The sequence below is a fragment of the Phocoena phocoena genome, chromosome 7, assembly GCF_963924675.1.
Source record: "Phocoena phocoena chromosome 7, mPhoPho1.1, whole genome shotgun sequence".
Taxonomy (NCBI): domain Eukaryota; kingdom Metazoa; phylum Chordata; class Mammalia; order Artiodactyla; family Phocoenidae; genus Phocoena; species Phocoena phocoena.
Window position 1 is genome coordinate 90,148,563 of NC_089225.1, and position 24,937 is coordinate 90,173,499.

Consider the following 24,937-nt stretch of genomic DNA (forward strand, 5'->3'; position numbering starts at 1 on the left):
AGAAAGTAAAAACTGTCAAAAACTGTTACTCTCTCTCTCCAATTCTCCTTTGCCTCTGCATGGCTGATTTATCCTTCTGTGTCATGAAGGACTGGTTATTTCTACTTCTCATTAATACACATTTTCTCCAATATCATAGTGAATGTGCTTCACACAGTAATCTAATCTTACTTTAGAATCCTGCTTAAAATTCTTGTCAAAACATTGTTGCCATAAAACATTGTTTCTATTAAATAAGTTAATTTAAGTCTATACTTTAATCCAACAGTATAACAGATGTCCACAATATCTAATATTTGTATGTTCAAATTTTTAATATTTTCTATGTCTTCTATGCTAAAAGAAGAGATACATTTCAGATAGCCTCCACATTGTTTTCCATTTATTATTTCAGCTGTTATTATAGCAGGAAGAAAAGTCTTTACCATTTATATAGACCATTTTGTACTTCTTTTTAAAGAAAACATTTATCCTTAAGATTAGTGAAAGTTCAGTGCTGATTTAAGTATCAGATGACTTTAAGAATGCTGAAAACATTAGATATTTGTCTTTATGTTCAGTATACTTTGTTTTTAAATGTCTTAGCAGTGATTATCATCCCTCATACTTATTTTAATGACTAATACAAGAAACAATATACACTAAGGGTGAGATACATTTTGCGATTTAATAGTGAATCTATATTTATAATTCACATAGTTTATATCTCTGTACCTGGAACACAGTGGGTACACAGTACACTCTTCCTTTCTTTTTTCTTTCTCCAGTGAATGAATAGTGATGTAACTATTTGGGAAAAGTACTGAGATATTCAGTTAACCTGAAATTCAGTTAATTATCATTTTGTATACATTTGGTTTTCCTACTTCCTCTGATGTACAGACTCTGAAGTCATGGTTAATAGCAACACATTTGTGTTGCTATCATTAATCCAGAATCCACAAAGAAATATAGGAAACAACTACATATTACATTTAATTTGAAAGCTTTGAGATTAGGCAGTTTACTTAGATAGAATCAATCTACCACAAGGAGGCAAAAGCTCATTTTCATGTTTCTGATAACCAGAAGTGTGAAAAGTATCAATTATTAAAATTACTTGACAATTTCAAGGCTATGTCTTTTCACTGTTGAACACTTACAAGTCTGGCAATGATTTTCTGTGGGTCCCCAGCATCGGCCAGTGCAGGACTTATGGCAACGTCCACCTGTAGAACAGCAGAAAGCACATGTGTATTATAATCTTTCACTCTGACTAGGAGTTAAGACCTCAAAGGAAACATTCTTGCCCCTTTATGAGGATTTTTAATTCACACTAGAGTTGAAACATAGCTCATAAAATGCCCATTTAAGTAGCAAAATCTGAATGTCAAATACATGTGAAGAAGAAATACAATCTCTTGATATTCAAAATCCTCTCATCTCATTTTATAAGAAAAGGCAATACAGAATCTGTAAATATTCCTACATAGAAGTAAATATTTACATGAAATAAGTTTCACTTCAACTATTGAATATTTTTATTCTATTGATCTATATCCTACTTGATATAATTTCAAAAGTTCAGGGCTTACTGATACCAACAGATGTTAAGGATTAACTCAATAGTTAAAAAAGAAATTGAAGTCTATGAAAACAAGAATATATTACAAACATGATAAACCGTCAGAAAAAAAAGGTTTTATATATAATTTAGATTATCTTTTTTTTGTCAAAGGTCTATTGTGTCTTTTTAAAATTTTTTATTGAAATATAGTTGATTGACAATGTTAGTTTCAGGTGTACAGCAAAGAGATTCAGTTATACAAATATATGTATATATATACATATGTATGTGTGTGTATATATATATATATATATATATATATATATATTCTTTTCTTACATTCTCTTCCATTATAGGTTGTTACAAGATATTGAGTATAGTTCCCTGCACTATACAGTAGGTCCTTGTTGGATATCTATTTTATATACAGTAGTATGTATATTTTAATCCCAAACTCCTAATTTATCCCTTCCCCTCTTTCCCCTTGGGTAACCATAAGTTTACACTTTTTAAAAATTTCTTTATTGAAGTATACTTGATGTACAATATTAATAAGTTTCAGGTGTACATCACAATGATTCACAATTTTTAAAGGTTATATTCCATTTATAGTTATGACATAATATTAGCTATATTCCTGAGGAGGAGGTCATTAAGAGGCTGTGACTGCCAGTTGACCTGTGAGCTGAACCCAGGCAATCAGAGGCTTCTCACCCCCTCCCTTGTCCTTGAAATGTATGTCCATCCAACGAATCCCATGCTAGCAGCTGTTTCAAGGACATAGCCTTGAGAGAGTAAGGTGTTGCTGAGACCATCTGGACTGAATAAGTGACTGAATTTAGTTAGGACCTCTATACAAACTTTTAAGACTCTGGCAGGCGGATGCTGAGATCTACTCATGTTGCTGTTGCCCAAGAAAAATCTCATAAATAAGTTCCCTTGCTTATTAAACCTGTCGCCTACTAATCTGGAGTGGGCTGCCTCTTTCTTCCGTCTCTCCTTGTCCTTTAGGTACAGGGGCCAATTTGCAAACCAACATCTTTATATAAGTATTTCAAGCATTTAAAACAGCTAATTTTTTAGGAATCTTAATTTCAGTTATTTTATGTCCTCTTCTAAAAATTTTATTGATACTACCTTCATTATCAAATATCAGCCTTTATTTCCTATAGTCTCATTTTCCTTTTAACGATGATGCTACTATGGGTATTTGCCTCAGCAAATAGAGTTGTCCCACAGAGAAATTCCCTACGATCTCAACAAAAGAATATTAGCTAGAAGAAATAATGTTTAATGACTTTCTTTGAAGTTTGCAGCTGAATTTCATAGGCTTACTCCAAATTTTTGTGAGCACAAGGATATGGAATGGGCTCATTTTTAGAGAAAAGTGGGCATGAAAATCTATCAAAGACTAAAGTTTTCCATAACAAAGTTCTTATTAAACCTTGTCTGTTAATTTTCTAATATAAATTGTGAACGAGTACATGCCTATTCAAGTTGTTTATTTTAAAATAGTTAACTTCACTGTAAAAATTATGGAATAAGGTTATATCAAAAGTTTCCATCTTTCCTTGACCCAGTTATTTTTTTTTGTTGTTTTGTTTTTTCGGTACCGTTGTGGCCTCTCCCGTTGTGGAGCACAGGCTCCGGACGCGCAGGCTCAGCGACCATGGCTCACGGGCCCAGCCGCTCTGCGGCATGTGGGATCTTCCCGGACCGGGGCACGAACCCATGTCCCCTGCATCGGCAGGCGGACCGCCAACCACTGCGCCACCAGGGAAGCCCCCCTTGACCCTGTTTTTAACTCTTCCTCTTGGAAGTTCTTACAACTTGGGCAGCTTTTTTTTGTTGTTTGTCTTAGTCTCTCCTTCTGAGACTGACTGAATGAACCTAGTATGTTAAATGCTTTCACAGTTAAGGGACAGATTCAGCAGACACCCTTTCTCAGGCTAAACCTCAGACCATCCTACTGGTCTACTCTTCTGCAAGTGAACAGTACTATTTCCAAGTTAATATAACACTTAAGCTCAGTCCCAGCCACCCTCTTAAAAGCATCTAGATCCTGGCCTCAATGGGGTTTATTTAAAGCAATTCTGTTTGTGAAGCACTGAGGCTGACATCACAAGCGTATAATATCCTGTCACTCTGCCATCTGTTTATTTAGATCCAAACACATTATAACTACATAATGCAAGCTCATTCTAGCTGACAGGAAAAGGACTCCATCTGGCTTGAACAATATAACTTTAATCAGTGATAATGATAATTATTATTAAAAACCTACCGGAGTTCTTTTGTATAAAGCTAATAAATCTAAATTGATTTATACCAGAGGAAATTAGAAAGGACTGTGAGATAAAATGGAAAGCAGTGCAAACTTTTTCTGAGTACAAACTTTTTATGAGAAAGTAGCTAATGTTAATGTGTTTCTTTAGGTGTGTTAAAATCCTTTAAATCGACCCATTAAGTAGTCTGTTAATTGAAGATATCTGAAGCAGAGGACGATCTACCATTTAATCTATGACTTCTCTAATTGGATTTGGGCCTAATAAAATATTTAGCTTTATTTATGGTTGCCAAACAACTATCTGTAGCTGTTAATAAAAAATGCTGAGTAACATTAGACATTTTAAAACTTCAATGATTCCCTTTAATTGGATTACATATTTTTTTTACCTTCTTATTCTTGCAGTTTCAATTTACCATCTCAAGACCTACTCTCATATCTAATAGAAAAAGAAATATTACTAGAAATTTTGTTTACAATTCTTGCCAGAGTACCATAGCGAGACCCACCTAGTTGGGCACAAGTTAAATAGTGCCCGCACAAACACAGAACGCTTAAATAATTTAACCTTGTCTAAATGCTGTGAAGAGATTTCATTTGTTAGTTTCCATTTTTCATTTATATAAAAGTAGAAATATCAATTACGTCTATAACAGGAAGCCGACAACTGTTTCTTCTCTGGGATTTTACTCAGACTTATATTCCCTCCTCCCCTTTTGAAAACCAAAAGGAGGTGATTGCTTGGCCCACACACTTCAGAGTTCTGTCATGACAAGTGTGCTGGAGGACCGTGAATTGAATGTGCCTCAGTTAATGGCTGCTCCTTCTGGCCTGCCCTTCATTTCACTGTCTCTAGGGCTTTGAGGTTTTTGGAATCTGCTCAGGCACTCAGTTCAGTTTTGGTCTTCAAAACTGTGTGATACACGGCACTTGGGCTAACACTATTCTCACTGAATTGTTGCAATTAACTAAATGTCAAAGTATCTGACGAAGATCTCTGCCTACAATGATGTATTTCTGAATTTATGCATTTTTCACACTTTCACGCTTGCAACCTTGGTTTGATTCTTGCAGACAATTGAATAGTGTAGTTTTTGTTGTTTTTTTTTTTTTGGCGGTACACGGGACTCTCACTATTGTGGCCTCTCCCGTTGTGGAGCATAGGCTCTGGACAAGCAGACTCAGCGGCCATGGCTCACGGGCCCAGCCGCTCCGCGGCACGTGGGATCTTCCTGGACCGGGGCACGAACCCATGTACCCTGAATTGGCAGGCAGACTCTCAACCACTGCGCCACCAGGGAAGCCCTGAATAGTGTAGTTTTAATGGGCTACAATGTTTAATATTTTTAAAATCTGGTTTTAGCGTTTTGTTCCCAACATTTCTGCTGCACAAAAGCATTTCCTTAGTAATTATTAATCTCAAATTGGAAAAAAAAATTCTACAAACTTTTTTTCTTACTTTCCTTCCATCCATCTATCCATAAGTATTTCTTGAGTACCATCTGTATCTGTGTATCAGGAACTATGTTACATATTGGAGTTAAGCTGAAACAGACATGGTTACTATTCTAAGAGAATTCAGAATTAATTCAGCATTATTCTGAAGGGAAAAGGTTTTGACTACTCTATATATAATGTTCACCCTCCATGTGTTTAATGAAAGAAGGTGATAAATCTGAATTTTCAACAGTCCCCTAGCTTAGGAAGGAAGAGTTGGACAAAGCCAGGTTGAGCTGGACTGTTTCCAATTTAATGCCTGGTAGCTCCAAAGTCTACTGTATTCCTTATATGTGATTTATTTATGTGACATCTAAAATGAGATCTACCCAGAGCATTTCAGTGGAGAGGATAAACATGGCCTCTGACGGGTCCCTTGTGCGTCTCCTAACAGGAAGGGAAATATTTTAACTATGGCTCAATAGATATCTTACTAGGAACTTTCTTCTGGTCCTCGGTTCTCAGGTATGCAGTACCTCAGGAGGACTGATTTCACAGGGAAAAGAGTCTGTATATGTAAATAATTTTTAGTGTCACTTAGCTTTATAACCTACTTCTCTAGTAGAGTGTTTTTTAAAATGAGGACAGGAAAAAGAGGAATTAGTCAGATACTAGCCTATGTAAATGGGAGAAACATTTTGGGGCACTGAGACTTTGCCAATGCTGTCCAAATCTGCTTATTTCCATGTTTCAATCTACTACATCATTTTTTCATTACTTATTGTGATAATTCTTTTAAAACTATTTGAGAAAATACACCACTTAAAAATAAGAATCTGACATTTCCATTCAGCTTAGTGATAGCATAGTTATTTAAATTAATATTTCTACCTCCTGTCAATCTGACCCAATTGAAGATCTTAACTATAGAATAAAACAAAAATTTAAACAAATATTTGTCACCTTAACAGCTAATTTTAAAAAATAAGCGCTGATTATTGCATATAAGCATTATTTCAATTCACAGGCAATCGCCTCTGACAATGCATTATTCATCATAGAAGTTAGCAAACATAGCTAAGTTCATCTTTTATGCTTGTCCAGCAGATGTTACTAAAAATGTAGCTCTTGTGTTTTTTTTTAAGGAGCTAGAGTCCCTGAGCCACTTTGATAATTTTAAGAGTCATAAAATCATGCTGGAAGTTTTGCTTTTATTTGGAACTGCCTGACAGCAGAGATGGGATTTAATATGTACCTCTGTACTGCTTTCTGCAAGTAATATGCCAGGACAGTTGAAGAGTTACAAAATATAAAGTCACTGACAACCATAAATGATTATATCCTCAAACTGCCTCTAGTTAAAGGTGATGAAGTTACATCCCTGGATTCTTTTTTCAATTCTTTTAAAAGCTGGCATTCTTGACCTCTTAACACTACATTTACTGGGGAAGAGTGAGAGAACAGTATCTTTTTTATGACCATGAATTTTAGAAAAGGGAAGTGGAACATTTTTGAAAGTCTACACTAAACCAGCTCCTGTTCTTGGCCAGACAATAAAAAGATGAATAAGTCAGTGTTCTGCCCTCGAGGAGCTTTCAAGGACCAGGAAATAGGCAGAAATATAGGCAAATAATTATAATAATCAAAACATAGGTATGCATAAAGTAGAGAAAAAAAATTAAAAAAAAAAAAAAGCTCTCCAGAGGGGATGGGCATTTCAAATGGGCTTGGATATCTTGTTTGCCCCGTACAGAAGGGGAGGGAAGAAAAGTTCCAGGCTGAAAGATTAACCGAAGCAACAACACAGAGGCACGGAAGAGCACAACTCTTTGGAACCATAATGAATACTTTATGGTCCCTTGAGCAGTTTGCACAGAAACAGCTGTTGAAGTATGAGCTTACAAAGTGTCTTGAAAGTCTTGGTTGGTGTTTACTCTGTACAGGTATTATGGTGTAGGTCAAGGTTTTTGAGCTTTGAATTGATGTGGTTTGACCTGCAAGGTAGAAGAGGGTGTCAGGGTATGCTCCCTAAAAGTTAGTGTTGACACTTGAGTACCTTGTGCAAAATGCTGATTTTATAGTCTGCAATGAGGTATAGGAATCCATATTTATAAAAAGCAATCCCAGGGATTCTAATGATAATGTTTCCAAGACAACAAAGCATATATAAAAAAAATAATGGTTTGGCATATAATTCCAAACTCTGTTAACATTATGGCCATATTTTGTGACAATTAGATCTGATCAGATGCTTGTTGACCAAACGTACAGAATTAAACAGTGTAAAAATCTAGCAGTCTCTCATTTCTCAGTATTTACTCTGACTTGTGAATATATTTCCATCAATTTGCATTTTCTTTTCCCCCAGGAGTCCTAGAAAATACATAGTTTTTATTTTCAATTTTAAATTATTATGAATCACCCATATGATAGTAAAGTCACAACATGACTCCAGCAAATGATATATTAGTAGGGTTAATAATATTAATGTAAGGTGGAATTTTTCTTTTTATCAGATGTTAAACTTCCCTTATTCTTACCTGACAGTTCTCATTGTTATGTGCTTATTCATCCTCACACTTTTGTCCTGTAAATTGAGCTTACATTTTCTTCTAGTCTTAATTCAATCTTCCTATATTATCTATGATTTGAAAGTGAATTATTGAATGGAAACTTTACTGTTATACATTTTGCTGTTCAGAAAAAAGATGGGCAGGTATTTTCACTAACTAGAAAGACAAATTTAAAAATTAAAAATATATATATATGTGGAATTTTTCATCTAGCAGTAAATTAAATCAGGAATTAGTTGTTTAAAATGTTTTACTAATCACTGTATTGAAAAAGAAATAAGTAATATCAACCTCATTGTTATTCATTTTAAGAAATCTAAAGCGAAAGGATTGAGAGGAGCATATATGATCATGTGATCAAGATTAATTTTGATCAAATATATCAAGTTTAGTCTGCAGCACTTCTATCCACCCTTTCCTCAAAGGCTCAGCAACCTAGGACTAATCTGTAACTGCCAGAGCACACAGTAGCTCCAAGCCCAGTACCACTTCAGATAGGATTATAGAGAAATAGCTGATAGACTAACAGTTAATGTGGCACACAGAATTGTGCAAAAGTTTGAAAGTACTGAGCCTACTGAGTAAATTTTCATTTCTTCTGAGGCCTTCTGTAAACACAAATCAATCTAGAGTAGATATGATAATAGCAGAAACCCCAGGTACAAAACCTATAAGAGTGCCATTTTTCGGACTTCCCTGGTGGTGCAGTGGTTAAAAATCCACCTGCCAATGTAGGGACACGGGTTCGATCCCTGGTCCAGGAAGATTCCACATGTCGCAGAGCAACTAAGCCCATGTGCCATAACTACTGAGCCTGTGCTCTAGAGCCCGCGTGCCACAACTACTGAAATCCGCGTGCCTAGAGCCATGCTCCGCAGCAAGAGAAGCCACCGCAATGAGAAGCCCATGCACTGCAACGAAGAGTAGCCCCCACTCGCCGCAACTAGAGAAAGCCCACGCACAGCACTGAAGACTCAACGCAGCAAAAAATAAAATAAAATAAAATAATAAATTAATTAAATAAAAGAGTGCCATTTGCAAAACCTCTTAAATCATATATAAGGGTAAACAGGTACTCTATTAACATGCTGAGTTTCGATGTTTCTACCTATAGATTCAAGGAGAACGGCGAGATCTACACAAATTTCAGTGGCAAAAAGAAATCTGATGATAACCAATTTAAAACTTAAAATTGTTACTTATCGCTTACATCTACAGCCTCATGTGATCATAAGAGTGACTGATAGAAATGACATTAACATACTAAAGGAATTGTACTTCTCATTGAATATAAAGATCTGATATAATGCTGTCTATATTACTATTTCATACCTTCTATACTTCTCCCAGCATACCTTCAAACTCCTGAAAGCTAACAGAGACAAACTTCAAAGAGAATAGCAAAGGGGCCAAATACTTTTGTAACAATTTGACTCAAATTATAAGAAAAAAATTAAACTTTTTTCCTGAAAAACTGGAAGATTTCATATTTGATACTGTCAAACATTTCTTTCAAATCAAGCAATTAGAAAGCATTAATTATCACTGTTCATAGCTGTGAGCACAGAGTAGAGTATAGGAATTCCACCCACTGAGGAACATAATTATCTCTGATCAATGTCAATGTATTTCTAAAACATATAAATAAGAGGTATGAACAGACTGGGGAACCTTACCAGCAGACTTAATATATTAAGACCTGTCTGCTGTCTGCAACCAATTACAGTGATAAGAATAGGTAGACTTATGAGCACTTATGATGAACCAGCCAGGGCCACCAAAAACAGCCAAGAGCATACTTCAGAGTGTAGTCTATCTAGATGATACTCCCTTGAAGGTCTGCAGTGTACAGCCTGTTCAACCTTATGTGGTGGCAGCCCTTTCAGGAACATTCTAAGAATTTTATGTATATTAACTCAAATACCCTAATAGGCTGATACTCTCCAAAATTTGTATGTCCAGCCCAGACCATGTGCAAACAGGCTTATACTTCAAACTGTCTATGAAATATCAATATCTGTATGATTAGCAGGCCTTTAAATATTTACATGTGCAAAAATTAATCCGTGATCTTCCCACCCCACCAAAAAAATTATCACTGTAAAGCCTTCTCCGTCTCAGTCAATGGCAGCACAATCCTTCCAGAGGCTCAGGTTAGACAGTTTGAAGTCATTCTCAGCAACCCTTTTTCTCTCACATCCCAGATCCAAATTCATTAGCATATCCAGTTGACCCTAACTTCAAAATATATCTGGTGTCCAGTAATTTCCCACCACCTCCACCACTAAGCCACTGTCATCTCTTGCTTGGATTAATGAAATAACCTCCTAACTTGTGTCCTAGTTTCCACTCTGGATCCTTTACAGTCTCTTCTCAATGTATTAGCCAGTGTGATGTTCTTAGACTAGCTCAAATCCCAATAACTTCCTGTCTCTCTCAGACTAATAGCCAAAGTTCATTACAATGGTCTTCAAGACACTAGAATACCTGGTTCTCTCCTTCTTGCCTCCATAACCTTACCTCCTGGCTCACTCCTCTCACTCTCACTCCTGCTGTTTCTAGGACATAAACTAGGTGCATGACCCACTTAGGGTCCCTTCTGTTTTACTTCCCTGGACCTCTCTTTCTCTGATAGCTTGCAGTCAGATGGTTCACCTGCTTTCTTGCTTTTCTTAGATGCCACTTCTCAGTGAGGTCTTCTCTTACCCACACTATTTGCATTAAATATTTCAGACGGATTTGCTAGATTTTATTTCTAACACATGTTCAAATTAAAGTGCTATAAAATGAAAAGTGTAAAAGAAGAAAATAAATATCATGCATAAACTTTGCACTTTGGAGTTTTTCATTTTTTTGAAGTATATATAATTGTTTCGAAGTTAATACAATAATCTATATAGTTTTGTAATGTTCTATTTTCACTCTATATTTTATCCTGTACAGTTTCAAGTGATGTTAAATAAATGTCATTATTTTTTGGGTGGATTTACCTCCCATCATACAGACAAACTAAAATTCAATTAACTTTTTTGCTTTATGGAATACTTAGGAGATGCAGGAGATCAATATATATTTTTTAAATGAAAATACACATTAAGAAAATATCACTAATTTCATGTCATATTTTAAAGATTTAAAGGTCATGGAGGGACAATTTGGATATCAGAAAGAACTTGACTATGTCTTTCTTTATATACTTCTGGAAAACATTGATGGAATCTGGAACGGACGTTTGGATCTGTAGATGACTGGCACATGTATCAGAACATTTGATAAAAGGATTGATGGGGCTTCCCTGGTGGAGCAGTGGTTGGGAGTCTGCCTGCCTGCTGCGGAGCGGCTGGGCCCATGAGCCATGGCCGCTGAGCCTGCGCGTCCGAAGCCTGTGCTCCACAACGGGAAAGGCCACAACGGTGAGAGGCCCGCGTACCGCAAAAAAAAAAAAAAAGATTGATGTCCTGGAAGGCTTAGATTGATCTACTGGCTCTAGTGGTGTGTCAAAGGCCTCTGTATATATCTATCATATTTGACCTTTTAATCACTGAGTTGGATAAAACAATGAAATATGCTTACCATTTTTGAAAATGACACAAATCTGGACGAAGCAGTGCTTGCTCATATACAGGATAACGGTTCAGATTTTAAAAGTACTTGGTAGGCAAAATGAGTCAAAAGTAACAGCAAGAAATTTAAAAGAATCAGTGTAAAATTCCTGCATTTATGGTTTTAAATCAGTATTTCATGTGAATATCAACAGACAGATATACACATAACACGGAGTTTATCTGGCATGGGACAGGTGAGAATTTCAATTCTCACTCTGTTACTGTGTCATCCCTTAGTCAGGTTAGTTAACTTCTCTATTTTTTTTTTTAAGTGTTCATCTTATACTTGGAGGCTTACACTATGTTGCATAATCCAATCTAGACAACATCATCAGCAACATCATCAAACTTACCACATCATCTACCATTTATTGAGCACTTTCTATGTTCTAACTAGTAGACTAAGGGCTTTCCACATAGTATCTCATTTAATTTACACAATAACATTATAAATACTATTATTTGTTCCATTTTATAGGTAAGAAAAGAGAAAGCAGCCTTTAAATGGAAAAAGAGACTACTCCCTTTACAGCATGTCAGAACTTTTTATACTTAGCATATTTGCTTGTCAAAAGTTTTTGTTCCTGCCCATTTTTAAATTTCTAACTGACATTTACTTTGCTTCTATTATTTTTTTAATTAAGGTTCAACTAGAAATGGGGCTAAAATAAGTGTCAATTAAATATAAACACATTTTAGCAATTGGCAGTTATAATTGTAATAGGAAATTATACCCCTGGTTGAGAGAAGATAAAATATTTAAAAACACTATTATTTAAAAATGCTCTTTCATACACAACCAATTTACAATTTTGTCATTTACTGCTCTAAGAGTTCATATATATGCTGGCAAATGCAGAAAACATAAGCTTTGATATCACTTTTATCTGCATTCAGTTTTAGTTATTTACAATTAGTGGGACCTTAGGCAACAAACTGTACCTAAGAGCTGACTTTCCTCATTTATAAAATACAGATGATAATACTTACTATATATGTTAGGAGTGATTAAGTGGAATGGCATATGCAAAGTGCCTGGCACATCATAAGCTTCAATCAATGTTAGTTCCGTTTTCCCTCCCTCACAACGCTGTATATAAAAACATAAAGAAAAACAAAGTAAGACAAAGAGATGGAGACAGTCAGCAGAGGTGACACGGTACACAAATGAAGTAACCTGGAGACAGAAGCATTTATGCAGAGTTGAAATGATCACTAAGGTACCATAGTCAAGCTATAGGAAAGAGGGAGGATGTGAAATCTTAGGAACTTTGACAGGCTCGGCAGACAGAGACAGTGGGTTTCAGAGGTCTCTGCATGCTTCAGCAAAGTTTGAGAAGTCATAGTCTCAGCAGGAATGTTACTAATAATCCAAATGCGGTGAAATTTCACTCTGCTATTGAATATTTCACTCTTGAATATTTCGTTTAGTTGCATAAAGGAAGGGAAAGAGAACAGAGACTATTTCAAGGTATGTGACAGAAAGAGAAACCAATGGTGGCAAAATACTTTGGATTACTGTATCCCTTAACCCTCATCTGTGAGTTCTCTAGTCAGAGGTTCTAATGGATCCCTGAGGAACCATAAACATGCACATGTTCAGTTTGTGAGTGGTCTCACATTTGAGAAGCATGGTTCAACAGCCAAAATTCACATAAAAGAACTTTACTCCTCTCAAAGGGTATTTTAAATGGGATCCAAAGCATTGCCCATGGCCACGATTCTAAATATTTTCTCAACTCTCACTCTCTGAAGTGTCTCATTCACCACAACCCCATCTTTCAATTTCTCTCTCTCTCTCTCTCTCTCTCTCTCCATGCCTTTTCCCGTCACAAAGCTTTCATCTTTCTACTCTCCCCCATTGTATCATTATTATGGCATTGATTGACTTAGCCATTCTCCCTAAATAGTTTTTATCCCATCCAGCTCTCTGGTTAAATGATTTTCTGCCCATTTTTTAATGCACTTATATCCTAAGTGTGCAATGCAACATTCTAGGAGGACTGCGTGTGTGTGTGTGTGTGTGTGTGTGTGTGTGTGTGTGTCTGTGTCTGGAGGTGTGAGGGACAGTTTGGTCCAGTGTGCTGGAAATATCAGGCTGGCAGACACGGAATGTTTGAGCAGGTGGGAAAGCAAGACCTCAAATATTCCCACATTTGTCATTTATATCCTGTCAGAGTAGTCATTACTTGAGAAGCGATGTACTGGTTCTATATCACCATGAACATTATAAAATTCCCAATATCTGTGTGTGGCATGGTCTCCAAGAGCAGCCTGTTTTCATCTGGCTTCTACTTGACAGCTCCAAGAATAGACCTGTCTCCTCTATGAATTAACAAGAAATAGGCATTATCAAGGGAAAACTGAAATGGATGAAATTATTACAAGCTCCTTAAGGGAAGAAACCATTTCGTGTCCACAGTTCCTAACAGTACTCAAAACAGAGTAGGCTTCCCAGATCAAATAACCCAACATTTTCTTTACTACGAGACCAATATCTTCACACTATAGTGATAACCCAGCTTCTTCCACCCTGAGTAAAATTTGAAAGGTCTTATAATGTCTGTGGTTTGAGACTTTATAATTATGGCTGGGGCCATTAATCTTGTGGCCTCCTTTTTTTTTTATTATATCTGAGATTGAGACTGAGTTTTTGTTACAGATTGCTAGTCTGCAGCAGTCAGTTGGGGAAATGAGACATCACTGAGACAGATAACAAAGAAAACTAGGTAACAAATTGGAAAAGATTAGGTAGATTCATGGCACTATATTAAACTCTTTGAGGTATAACAGCCAGAAGTCTCATCTTATGTTCCTACCATTCTTTCCTCTGCCAAAAGGACTTAGCTGTTTTTATACACATATATTTTTTCCTCCCCCAAGTCCTCACACTTAAAATCAAAACAACTGCATTAACAAAGAGGCACATTTCTAAAATGCCACTGTAAGCCTACGGAATGAAAATGTGATTTTAAAACTGATGAAGGTTATAAGAAAGTGACCCAAAAGGCATTACAGTAAGTAATAAGCCTAAAATGTCTTGGCATAAAATGTTTTCATTAAATTGCCTTTGAAGTTCACACACGAAAACTACAACTCAAGATTAATGGATTTATAATATATTTTTAAAATAGTATTCCATCAACAAGATATTTCAGTGGAGTCTCTTGTTGATGTACTACTAGATAGATCTGGAAACTGATCCATTATTTATAGAAAAAAATATAAATGATTTGTAAACTACTGCATATATATCTATTGTTTTCCTTTGCAAAGTCCTCATCAGCTGGCATATTAAAGAGTTAGTCATAGTTTAGATATAATGCAACTTTATCACGTAGCAGGCATCATTCTAAGCTACTTATTTCTCATGACAACCTTAGAAGGAAAATATTACTACAGATGAGGAAGCTGAGTCCTGAGAAGTTTAATAACTTGCCCAAGATCATACAGTAAGTGATAGACCTGGGATTAGAGCCCAGAAATACAGGTTCCAGATTACACACCCTTAACCAATATAATTAAGTTTCTTATTTCTGTTAACAGATACAAGAATAGAATAGTCAAGTTGGACAAAGGAGGACAGAGCACACAAAATAGATTAAAACACACATAGGAAGACAAACTTTAACTTTGTCCCAATAAGGTCTGGTTTTGATAGGATTAGAGCAAATACTGAGTAAGTTCAATGGATTTTAGGAGGTCAAGAAACCAGTAGGCAAGGATGTTGAATGAGATCATTAACACATACTTATTGAATTATGGTTTTCTCAGGGAATATGCCCAGTAGTGGGATTGCTGGGTCATAGAGTAGTTCTATTTTTAGTTTTTTAAGGAACCTCCATATTGTTTTGTGTAGTGGTTGTATCAGTTTACATTCCCACCAACAGTGCAGGAGGGCTCCCTTTTCATCACACCCTTTCCAGCATTTATTGTTTCTAGATTTTTTGATAATGGCCATTCTGACTGGTGTGAGGTGATCTCTCTTATAGTTTTGATTTGCATTTCTCTAATAATGAGTGACGCTGAGCATCTTTTCATGTGCCTCTTGCCCATCTGTATGTCTTCCTTGGTGAAATGTCTATTTAAGTCTTCCACCCACTTTTTAATTGGATTGTTTGTTTTTTTGATATTGAGCTCCATTAGCTGTTTGTATATTTTGGAGATTAAACTTTTGTCTGTTGTTTCATTTGCAAATATTTTCTCCCATTCTGAGGGTTGTCCTTTTGTCTTTTCCCAAGATGGGGCGAAGTGAGAGTAGCACTGACATATACACACGACGGAATGTAAAATAGATAGCTACTGGGAAGCAGCAGCATAGCACAGGGAGATCAGCTCAGTGCTTTGTGATGACCTAGAGGGGTGGGACAGGGAGGATGGGAAGGAGGCTCAAGAGGGAGGGGATATGGGGACATGTGTATGCATATGGCTGATTCACTTTGGTGTACAACAGAGACTAACACAGTATTGTGAAGCAATTATACTCCAATAAAGATCTATTAACGGTGCAAAAAAATGCATATTGATTCAAAGTCACCTAGGGAATGGCTTGCATGGAGTTAAACGATGATTTGGGGTCACTTGCTAAAATCTTTGAGGTACCTGAGGAACAAGCAGTATTTAGCAGATGACTTCAATGAGCAGGGTGGAGGGGGTACTACAAGTGGATGTGAAGAGCATTAAAAATGGTGTCCTTCCCCAACCCACTTTGCATCCCCACAGAGCCAGAGGCATATTTACTTATAAATGGTGATGGGGAGATAAGAGAAGACTTTTCACAGTCCCCAGCATTAGGATAGGATATAGAATAAGCAGTGCTTCATAGGAGGAGCAAATCTCAGTTATAAACACTAAAAATGTTAACAACTAACATTTATTGAGCACTTACTATGTGGCAGGCATTGTTTTAAAATTTTTCATTTATTATCTCAGTTAATTATCATGTGAGAAAAATTCAGGATAAAGGAGCTAAGCAATGACAGTTAAGAAATTACAGTTAGAAGAAACTCTTGGAGTCAAGATTCAAACTCATGTAGAAACCCAGAGCTTGAGCTCAGTCACTAGGCTACCATCTGAGGCAAAGAAGCAGAAGAATAATTGTGCAAAGAGAATGAAGATGTAGGGGGCTTTGCTCTGGAGTAGGGTTAGGTAAAAGCTTTTAAAAGGTAGGAAAAGAAGGGAGAGAAAGAACAATAATATCTAATTTTTCTCTATGATTATCCATTCAAATATTTTTTGCGGCGGGCCTCTCACTGTTGTGGCCTCTCCCATTGTGGAGCACAGGCTCCGGACGCACAGGCTCAGCCGCCATGGCTCACGGGCCCAGCCGCTCCGCGGCATGTGGGATCTTCCCAGACTGGGGCACAAACCCGTGTCCCCTGCATTGGCAGGCGTACTCTCAACCACTGCACCACCAGGGAAGCCCCATTCAAATATTTTTAAAGTAACATATATTCTTACTCTAAATTAAGTTACTATCGATGAAACAATGTTTCGTGTTGTTTTTTTTTTTTTTTCTCCCTCAGATAAAATGTCTGGGTCCACTGTGTGGATTAGTAGAAATAATTTCATAAGAACGTTACAAAACGGCATGATATTATCTTTCTCTACTGATTCAAACAGGAAGATCCCTGTCAGTTATACAACCATAAGGAACTTCACACGTGTATTTGTTCCACTAAAAATACACTGCAAATTTTTTCAATAAAATATTTGATATTTAAAATTATGCAGCTAAATAAAATTTAGAAATGAAGAAGTGTTGGTTATCCAACATTTTATTGCTTTTAAAAATCTTTTAGGGGGCTTCCGGGAAGATGGCGGAAGAGTACGACGCGGAGATCACCTTCCTCCCCACAGATACACCAGAAATACATCTACACGTGGAACAACTCCTACAGAACACCTACTGAATGCTGGCAGAAGACCTCAGACCTCCCAAAAGGCAAGAACCCCCCCCGCCCCCCCACGAACCTGAGTAGGGCAAAAGAAAAAAGAATAAACAGAGACAAAAGGATAGGGACTGGACCTGCAGTGGGAGGGATCCGTGAAGGAGGAAAGGTTTCCAAACACTAGGAAGCCCCTTCGCAAGCGGAGACGGCGGGTGGTGGAGGGGGAAAGCTTCGGTGCCGCGGCGGAGAGAACAGCAACAGGGGTGCGGAGGGCAAAGCGGAGAGATTCCCGCACAGAGGATCAGGGCCGACCGGCACTCACCAGCCCGAGAGGCTTGTCTGCTCACCCGCCGCGGCGGGCGGGGCTGGGAGCTGAGGCTCGGGCTTCGGTCAGAGCGCAGGGAGAGGACTGGGGTTGGCGGCGTGAACACAGCCTGAAAGGGGCTAGTGCCCCACGGCTAGCCGGGAGGGATTCCGGGAAAAGTCTGGACCTGCTGAAGAGGCAAGAGACTTTTTCTTACCTCTTTGTTTCCTGGTGTTCGAAGAGAGGGGATTAAGAGCGCTGCTTAAAGGAGCTCCAGAGACGGGCGCGAGCCGCGGCTAAAAGCGCCGACCCCAGAGACGGGCATGAGATGCTAAGGCTGCTGCTGCCGCCACCAAGAAGCCTATGTGTGAGCACATAGGCTTCCGGAGAGCCTTTGGAGCCTGCCACTGCCAGGGTCCCGGGATCCAGGGACAACTCCCCCCCGGGAGAACGCACGGCTCACCTCAGGCTGGTGCAACGTCATGCCGGCTTCTGCCGCCGCAGGCCCGCCCCCGCACTCCGTGCCCCTCCCTCCCCCCGGGCCTGGGTGAGCCAGAGCCCACGAATCTGCGGCTCCTTTAACCCCGTCCTGTCTGAGCAAAGAATAGACGCCATCCGGAGACCTACACGCAGAGGCAGGGCCAAATCCAAAGCTGAGCCCCTGGGAGCTGTGAGAACAAAGAAGAGAAAGGGAAATCTCTCCCAGCAGCCTCAGAAGCAGCGGATTAAAGCTCCACAATCAACTTGATGTACCCTGCATCTGTGGAATACATGAATAGACAACCAATCATCCCAAATTGAGGAGGTGGACTTTGAGAGCAAGATTTATGATTTTTTCCCTTTCTCCTCTTTTTGTGAGTGTGTAAGAGTATGCTTCTGTGAGAGATTATATCTGTATAGCTTTGCTTCCACCATTTCTCCTAGGGTTCTATCCATCGGTTTTATTTATTTTTTCTTTCTTAATAATTTTTTTTTATTTTAATAACTTTATTATATTTTATCTGACTTTATTTTATTTTACTTTATCTTTCTTTTTATCCTTCCTTCCCTCCTTCCTTCCTTCCTCTCTCCCTCCCTCCCTCCCTCCTTTCATTCATTCATTCATTCATTCTTTCTTTCTTTCTTTCTTCTTCTACTAATTCTTTCTACTTTTTCTCCCTTGTATTCTGAGCCGTGTGGATGAAAGGCTCTTGGTGCTGCAGTCAGGAGTCAGTGCTGTGCCTCTGAGGTGGGAGAGCCAACTTCAGGACACTGGTCCACAAGGGACCTCCCAGCTCCACATAATATCAAATGGTGAAAATCTCCCAGAGATCTCCATCTCAACACCAACACCCAGCTTCACTCAACGACCAGCAAGCTACAGTGCTGGACATCCTATGCCAAACAACTAGCAAGACAGGAACACAACGTCACCCATTAGCAGAGAGGCTGCCTAAAATCATAATAAGTCCACAGACACCCCAAAACACACCACCAAATGTGGACCTGCCCACCAGAAAGACAAGATCCAGCCTCATCCACCAGAACACAGGCACTAGTCCCCTCCACCAGGAAGCCTACACAACCCACTGAACTAACTTTAGCCACTGGGGACAGACACCAAAAACAATGGGAACTACGAACCTGCAGCCTGCAAAAAGGAGATCCCAAACACAGTAAGATAAGCAAAATGAGAAGACAGAAAAACACACAGCAGATGAAGGAGCAAGATAAAAACCCACCAGACCTAACAAATGAAGAGGAAATAGGCAGTTTACCCGAAAAAGAATTCAGAATAATGATAGTAAAGATGATCCAAAATCTTGGAAATAGAATGGACAAAATGCAAGAAACATTTAACAAGGATCTAGAAGAACTAAAGTTGAAACAAGCAATGATGAACAACACAATAAATGAAATGAAAACTACTCTAGATGGGATTAATAGCAGAATAACTGAGGTAGAAGAACGGATAAGTGACCTGGAAGATAAAATAGTGAAAATAACTACTGCAGAGCAGAATAAAGAAAAAAGAATGAAAAGAACTGAGAACAGTCTCAGAGACCTCTGGGACAACATTAAACGCACCAACATTCGAATTATAGGGGTTCCAGAAGAAGAAGAGAAAAAGAAAGGGACTGAGAAGATATTTGAAGAGATTAGAGTTGAAAACTTCCCTAATATGGGAAAGGAAATAGTTAATCAAGTCCAGGAAGCACAGAGAGTCCCATACAGGATAAATGCAAGGAGAAATACGCCAAGACACATATTAATCAAACTGTCAAAAATTAAATACAAAGAAAACATATTAAAAGCAGTAAGGGAAAAACAACAAATAACACACAAGGGAATCCCCATAAGGTTAACAGCTGATCTTTCAGCAGAAACTCTGCAAGCCAGAAGGGACTGGCAGGACATATTTAAAGTGATGAAGGAGAAAAACCTGCAACCAATGTTACACTACCCAGCAAGGATCTCATTCAGATTTGATGGAGACAAAGCAAAAGCTGAGAGAGACAAGCAAAAGCTGAGAGAGTTCAGCACCACCAAACCAGCTTTACAGCAACTGCTAAAGGAACTTCTCTAGGCAAGAAACACAAGAGAAGGAAAAGACCTACAATAACGAACCCAAAACAATTAAAAAATGGGAATAGGAACATACCTTAAATGAAAATGGATTAAATGCTCCCACCAAAAGACACAGATTGGCTGAATGGATACAAAAACAAGACCCATATATTTGCTGTCTACAAGAGACCCACTTCAGACCTAGAGACATGTACAGACTGAAAGTAAGGGGATGGAAAAAGATATTTCATGCAAATGGAAACCAAAAGAAGCTGGAGTAGCAATTCTCATATCAGAAAAAATAGACTTTAAAATAAAGACTATTAGAAGAGACAAATCAAGGGATCGATCCAAGAAGAAGATATAACAATTTTAAATATTTAGGCACTCAATATAGGAGCACCTCAATACATAAGGCAAATACTAACAGCCATAAAAGGGGAAATCGACAGTATCACATTCATAGTAGGGGACTTTAATACCCCACTTTCACCAATGGACAGATCATCCAAAATGAAAATAAATAAGGAAACACAGGCTTTAAATGATGCATTAAACAAGATGGACTTAACAGATATTTATAGGACATTCCATCCAAAAACAACAGAATACACATTCTTCTCAAGTACACATTCTTCTCAAGTGCTCATGGAACATTCTCCAGGATAGATCATATCTTGGGTCACAACTCAAGCCTTGGTTAATTTAAGAAAATTGAAATTGTTTCAAGTATCTTTTCCGACCACAACGTTATAAGACTAGATATCAATTACAGGGAAAAGATCTGTAAAAAATACAAACAGATGGAGGCTAAACAATACCCTACTTAATAATGAAGTGATCACTGAAGAAGTCAAAGAGGAAATTAAAAAATACCTAGAAACAAGTGACAATGGAGACACGACAACCCAAAATCTATGGGATGCAGCAAAAGCAGTTCTAAGAGGGAACTTTATAGCAATACAATCCTACCTTAAGAAAAAGGAAACATCTCAAATAAACAACCTAACCTTGCACCTAAAGCAATTAAAGAAAGAAGAACAAAAAAAACCCCGAAGTTAGCAGAAGGAAAGAAATCATAAAAATCAGATCAGAAATAAATGAAAAAAATGAACAAAATGATAGCAAAGATCGATAAAACTAAAAGCTGGTTCTTTTAGAAGATAAACAAAATTGATAAACCATTAGCCAGACTCATCAAGAAAAAAAGGGAGAAGACTCAAATCAATAGAATTAGACATGAAAAAGGAGAAGTAACAACTGGCACTGCAGAAATACAAGAGATCGTGAGAGATTACTACGAGCAACTCTATGCCCATAAAATGGACAACCTGGAAGAAATGGACAAATTCTTAGAAATGCACAACCTGCCAAGACTGAATCAGGAAGAAATAGAAAATATGAACAGACCAATCACAAGCACTGATATTGAAACTGTGATTAAAAATCTTCCAACAAACAAAAGCCCAGGACCAGATGGCTTCACAGGTGAATTCTATCAAACATTTAGAGAAGAGCTAACACCTATCCTTCTCAAACTCTTCCAAAATATAGCAGAGGGAGGAACACTCCCAAACTCATTCTACAAAGCCACCATCACCCTGATACCAAAACCAGACAAGGATGTCACAAAGAAAGAAAACTACAGGCCAATATCACCGATGAACATAGATGCAAAAATCCTCAACAAAATACTAGCAAACAGAATCCAACAGCACATTAAAAGGATCATACACCATGATCAAGTGGGGTTTATTCCAGGAATACAAGGATTCTTCAATATACACAAAACAATCAATGTGATAAATCATATTAACAAACAGAAGGAGAAAGACCATATGATCATCTCAATAGATGCAGAGAAAGCTTTTGACAAAATTTAACACCCATTTATGATAAAAACCTTGCAGAAAGTAGGCATAGAGGGAACTTTTCTCAACATAATAAATGCCATATATGACAAACCCACAGCCAACATCGTCCTCAATGGTGAAAAACTGAAAACTTTTCCTCTAGGAGCAGGAACAAGACAAAGTTACCCACTCTCACCACTCTTATTCAGCATAGTTTTGGAAGTTTTAGCTACAGCAATCAGAAAAGAAAAGGAAATAAAAGGAATCCAAATCAGAAAAGAAGAAGTAAAGCTGTCACTGTTTGCAGATGACATGATATTGTACATAGAGAATCCTAAGGATGCTACCAGAAAACTACTAGAGCTAATCAATGAATTTGGTAAAGTAGCAGGATACAAAATTAATGCACAGAAATTTCTGGCATTCCTATACACTAATGATGAAAAATCTGAAAGTGAAATGAAGAAAACACTCCCATTTACCACTGCAACAAAAAGAATAAAATATGTAGGAATAAACCTACGTAAGGAGACAAAAGAACTGTATGCAGAAAATTATAAGACACTGATGAAGAAATTAAAGATGCTACAAATAGATGGAGAGATATACCATGTTCTTGGATGGGAAGAATCAACATTGTGAAAATGACTCTACTACCCAAAGCAATCTACAGATTCAATGAAATCCCTATCAAACTACCACTGGTATTTTTCACAGAACTAGAGCAAAAATATCACAATTTGTATGGAAACACAAAAGACCCCAAATAGCCAAAGCAATCTTGAGAATGAAAAATGGAGCTAGAGGAATCAGGCTCCCTGACTTCAGACTATACTACAAAGCTACAGTAATCAAGACAGTATGGTACTGACACAAAAACAGAAAGATAGATCAATGGAACAGGATAGAAAGCCCAGAGATAAACCCATGCACATATGGTCACCTTATCTTTGATAAAGGAGGCAGGAATATACAGTGGAGAAAGGACAGCCTATTCAATAAGTGGTGCTGGGAAAACTGGACAGGTACATGTAAAAGTATGACATTAGATCACTCCCTAACACCATACACAAAAATAAGCTCAAAATAGATTAAAGACCTAAATGTAAGGCCAGAAACTATCAAACTCTTAGAGGAAAAGATAGGCAGAACACTCTATGACATAAATCACAGCAAGATCCTTTTTGCCCCACCTCCTAGAGAAATGGAAATAAAAACAAAAATTAACAAATGGGACCTAATGAAACTTCAAAGATTTTGAACAGCAAAGGAAACCATAAATAAGACCAAAGACAACCCTCAGAATGGGAGAAAATATTTGCAAATGAGCAACTGACAAAGGATTAATCTCCAAAATTTATAAGCAGCTCATACAGCTCAATAACAAAAAAACAAACAACCCAATCCAAAAATGGGCAGAAGACCTAAATAGACATTTCTCCAAAGAAGATATACAGACTGCCAACAAACACACGAAAGAATGCTCAACTTTATTAATCATTAGAGAAATGCAAATCAGAACTACAATGAGATATCATCTCACACCAATCAGAATGGCCATCATCAAAAAATCTAGAAACAATAAATGCTGCAGAGGGTGTGGAGAAAAGGGAACTCTCTTGCACTGTTGGTGGGAATGTAAATTGATACAGCCACTGTGGAGAACAGTGTGGAGGTTCCTTATAAAACTACAAATAGAACTACCAGATGACCCAGCAATCCCACTACTGGACATATACCCTCAGAAAACCATAATTCAAAAAGAGTCATGTACCAAAATGTTCACTGCAGCTCTATTTACAATAGCCCGGAGATGGAAACAACCTAAGTGTCCATCATAGGATGAATGGATAAAGAAGATGTGGCACATATATACAATGGAATATTACTCAGCCATAAAAATAAACGAAATTGAGCTATTTGTAATGAGGTGAATATACCTAGAGTCTGTCATACAGAGTGAAGTAAGTCAGAAACAGAAAGACAAATACCGTATGCTAACATATATATATGGAATTTAAGAAAAAAAATGTCATTAAGAACCTAGTGGTAAGACAGGAATAAAGACACAGACCTACTAGAGAATGGACTTGAGGATATGGGGAGGGGGAAGGGTAAGCTGTGACAAAGCGAGAGAGAGGCATGGACATATATACACTACCAAACGTAAGGTAGATAGCTAATGGGAAGCAGCCGCCTAACACAGGGAGATCAGCTCGGTGCTTTGTGACCGCCTGGAGGCGTGGGATTGGGAGGATGGGAGGGAGGGAGACGCAAGAGGGAAGAGATATGGGAACATATGTATATGTATAACTGATTCACTTTGATATAAAGCAGAAACTAACACACCATTGTAAAGCAATTATTCTCCAATAAAGATGTAAAAAAATTTTTTAGTTTTATCATTGTATTTATTTCTAGCAAAGCAAATTTCTTTATTCTGAAAAACACATTTTGATAAAAGTATTAACTAGTAATAGTTAATTATCAACAAAGTAACTGCAACTTGGGCGTATAGATAGCTCTTCTGACGCTGTATTCTACTTCCAGAGTACAGAGTTTGAACTGATTCTATAGAAAATATTTTTTAAAAGGCTACTTAGATCAAAATCTTAGTTTAATAAAGTGTGAGGAGGTAGGAGAATAAAGTGGCTTATCAGGACACCTAATTTTGAGATGACTTTTCCTTTGTACATTTTTATAATCAAGGTGTTTTTTTTTTCTTTTATATATTTCTCTTACATATACTTAAAGGAGAACTTTAAGAGAAATGTCACTGCGTAATTTCCTTTCCATTTTCTCTTCCCTGCTTAGAAAGAGCATCTACAATTTCCGAAAGAATCACCTCTAAATAGAACATAATTTGTTCGTGCCAGGCAGCAAAGAATTAAATA

The 24,937-nt window shown here is 37.5% G+C and overlaps 1 protein-coding gene across 1 annotated transcript in view; it reads right to left on the minus strand.

Annotated features, from left to right (window-relative positions):
- The window catches only part of ERBB4 (erb-b2 receptor tyrosine kinase 4), a 694,050-nt gene that overhangs the window by 345,095 nt on the left and 324,018 nt on the right, over positions 1–24,937 (minus strand). The window contains exon 4 of the mRNA XM_065880236.1: positions 1,143–1,208. Coding sequence (XP_065736308.1) covers positions 1,143–1,208 — 66 coding nt within the window. The remainder of the gene's footprint in view (positions 1–1,142; positions 1,209–24,937) is intronic.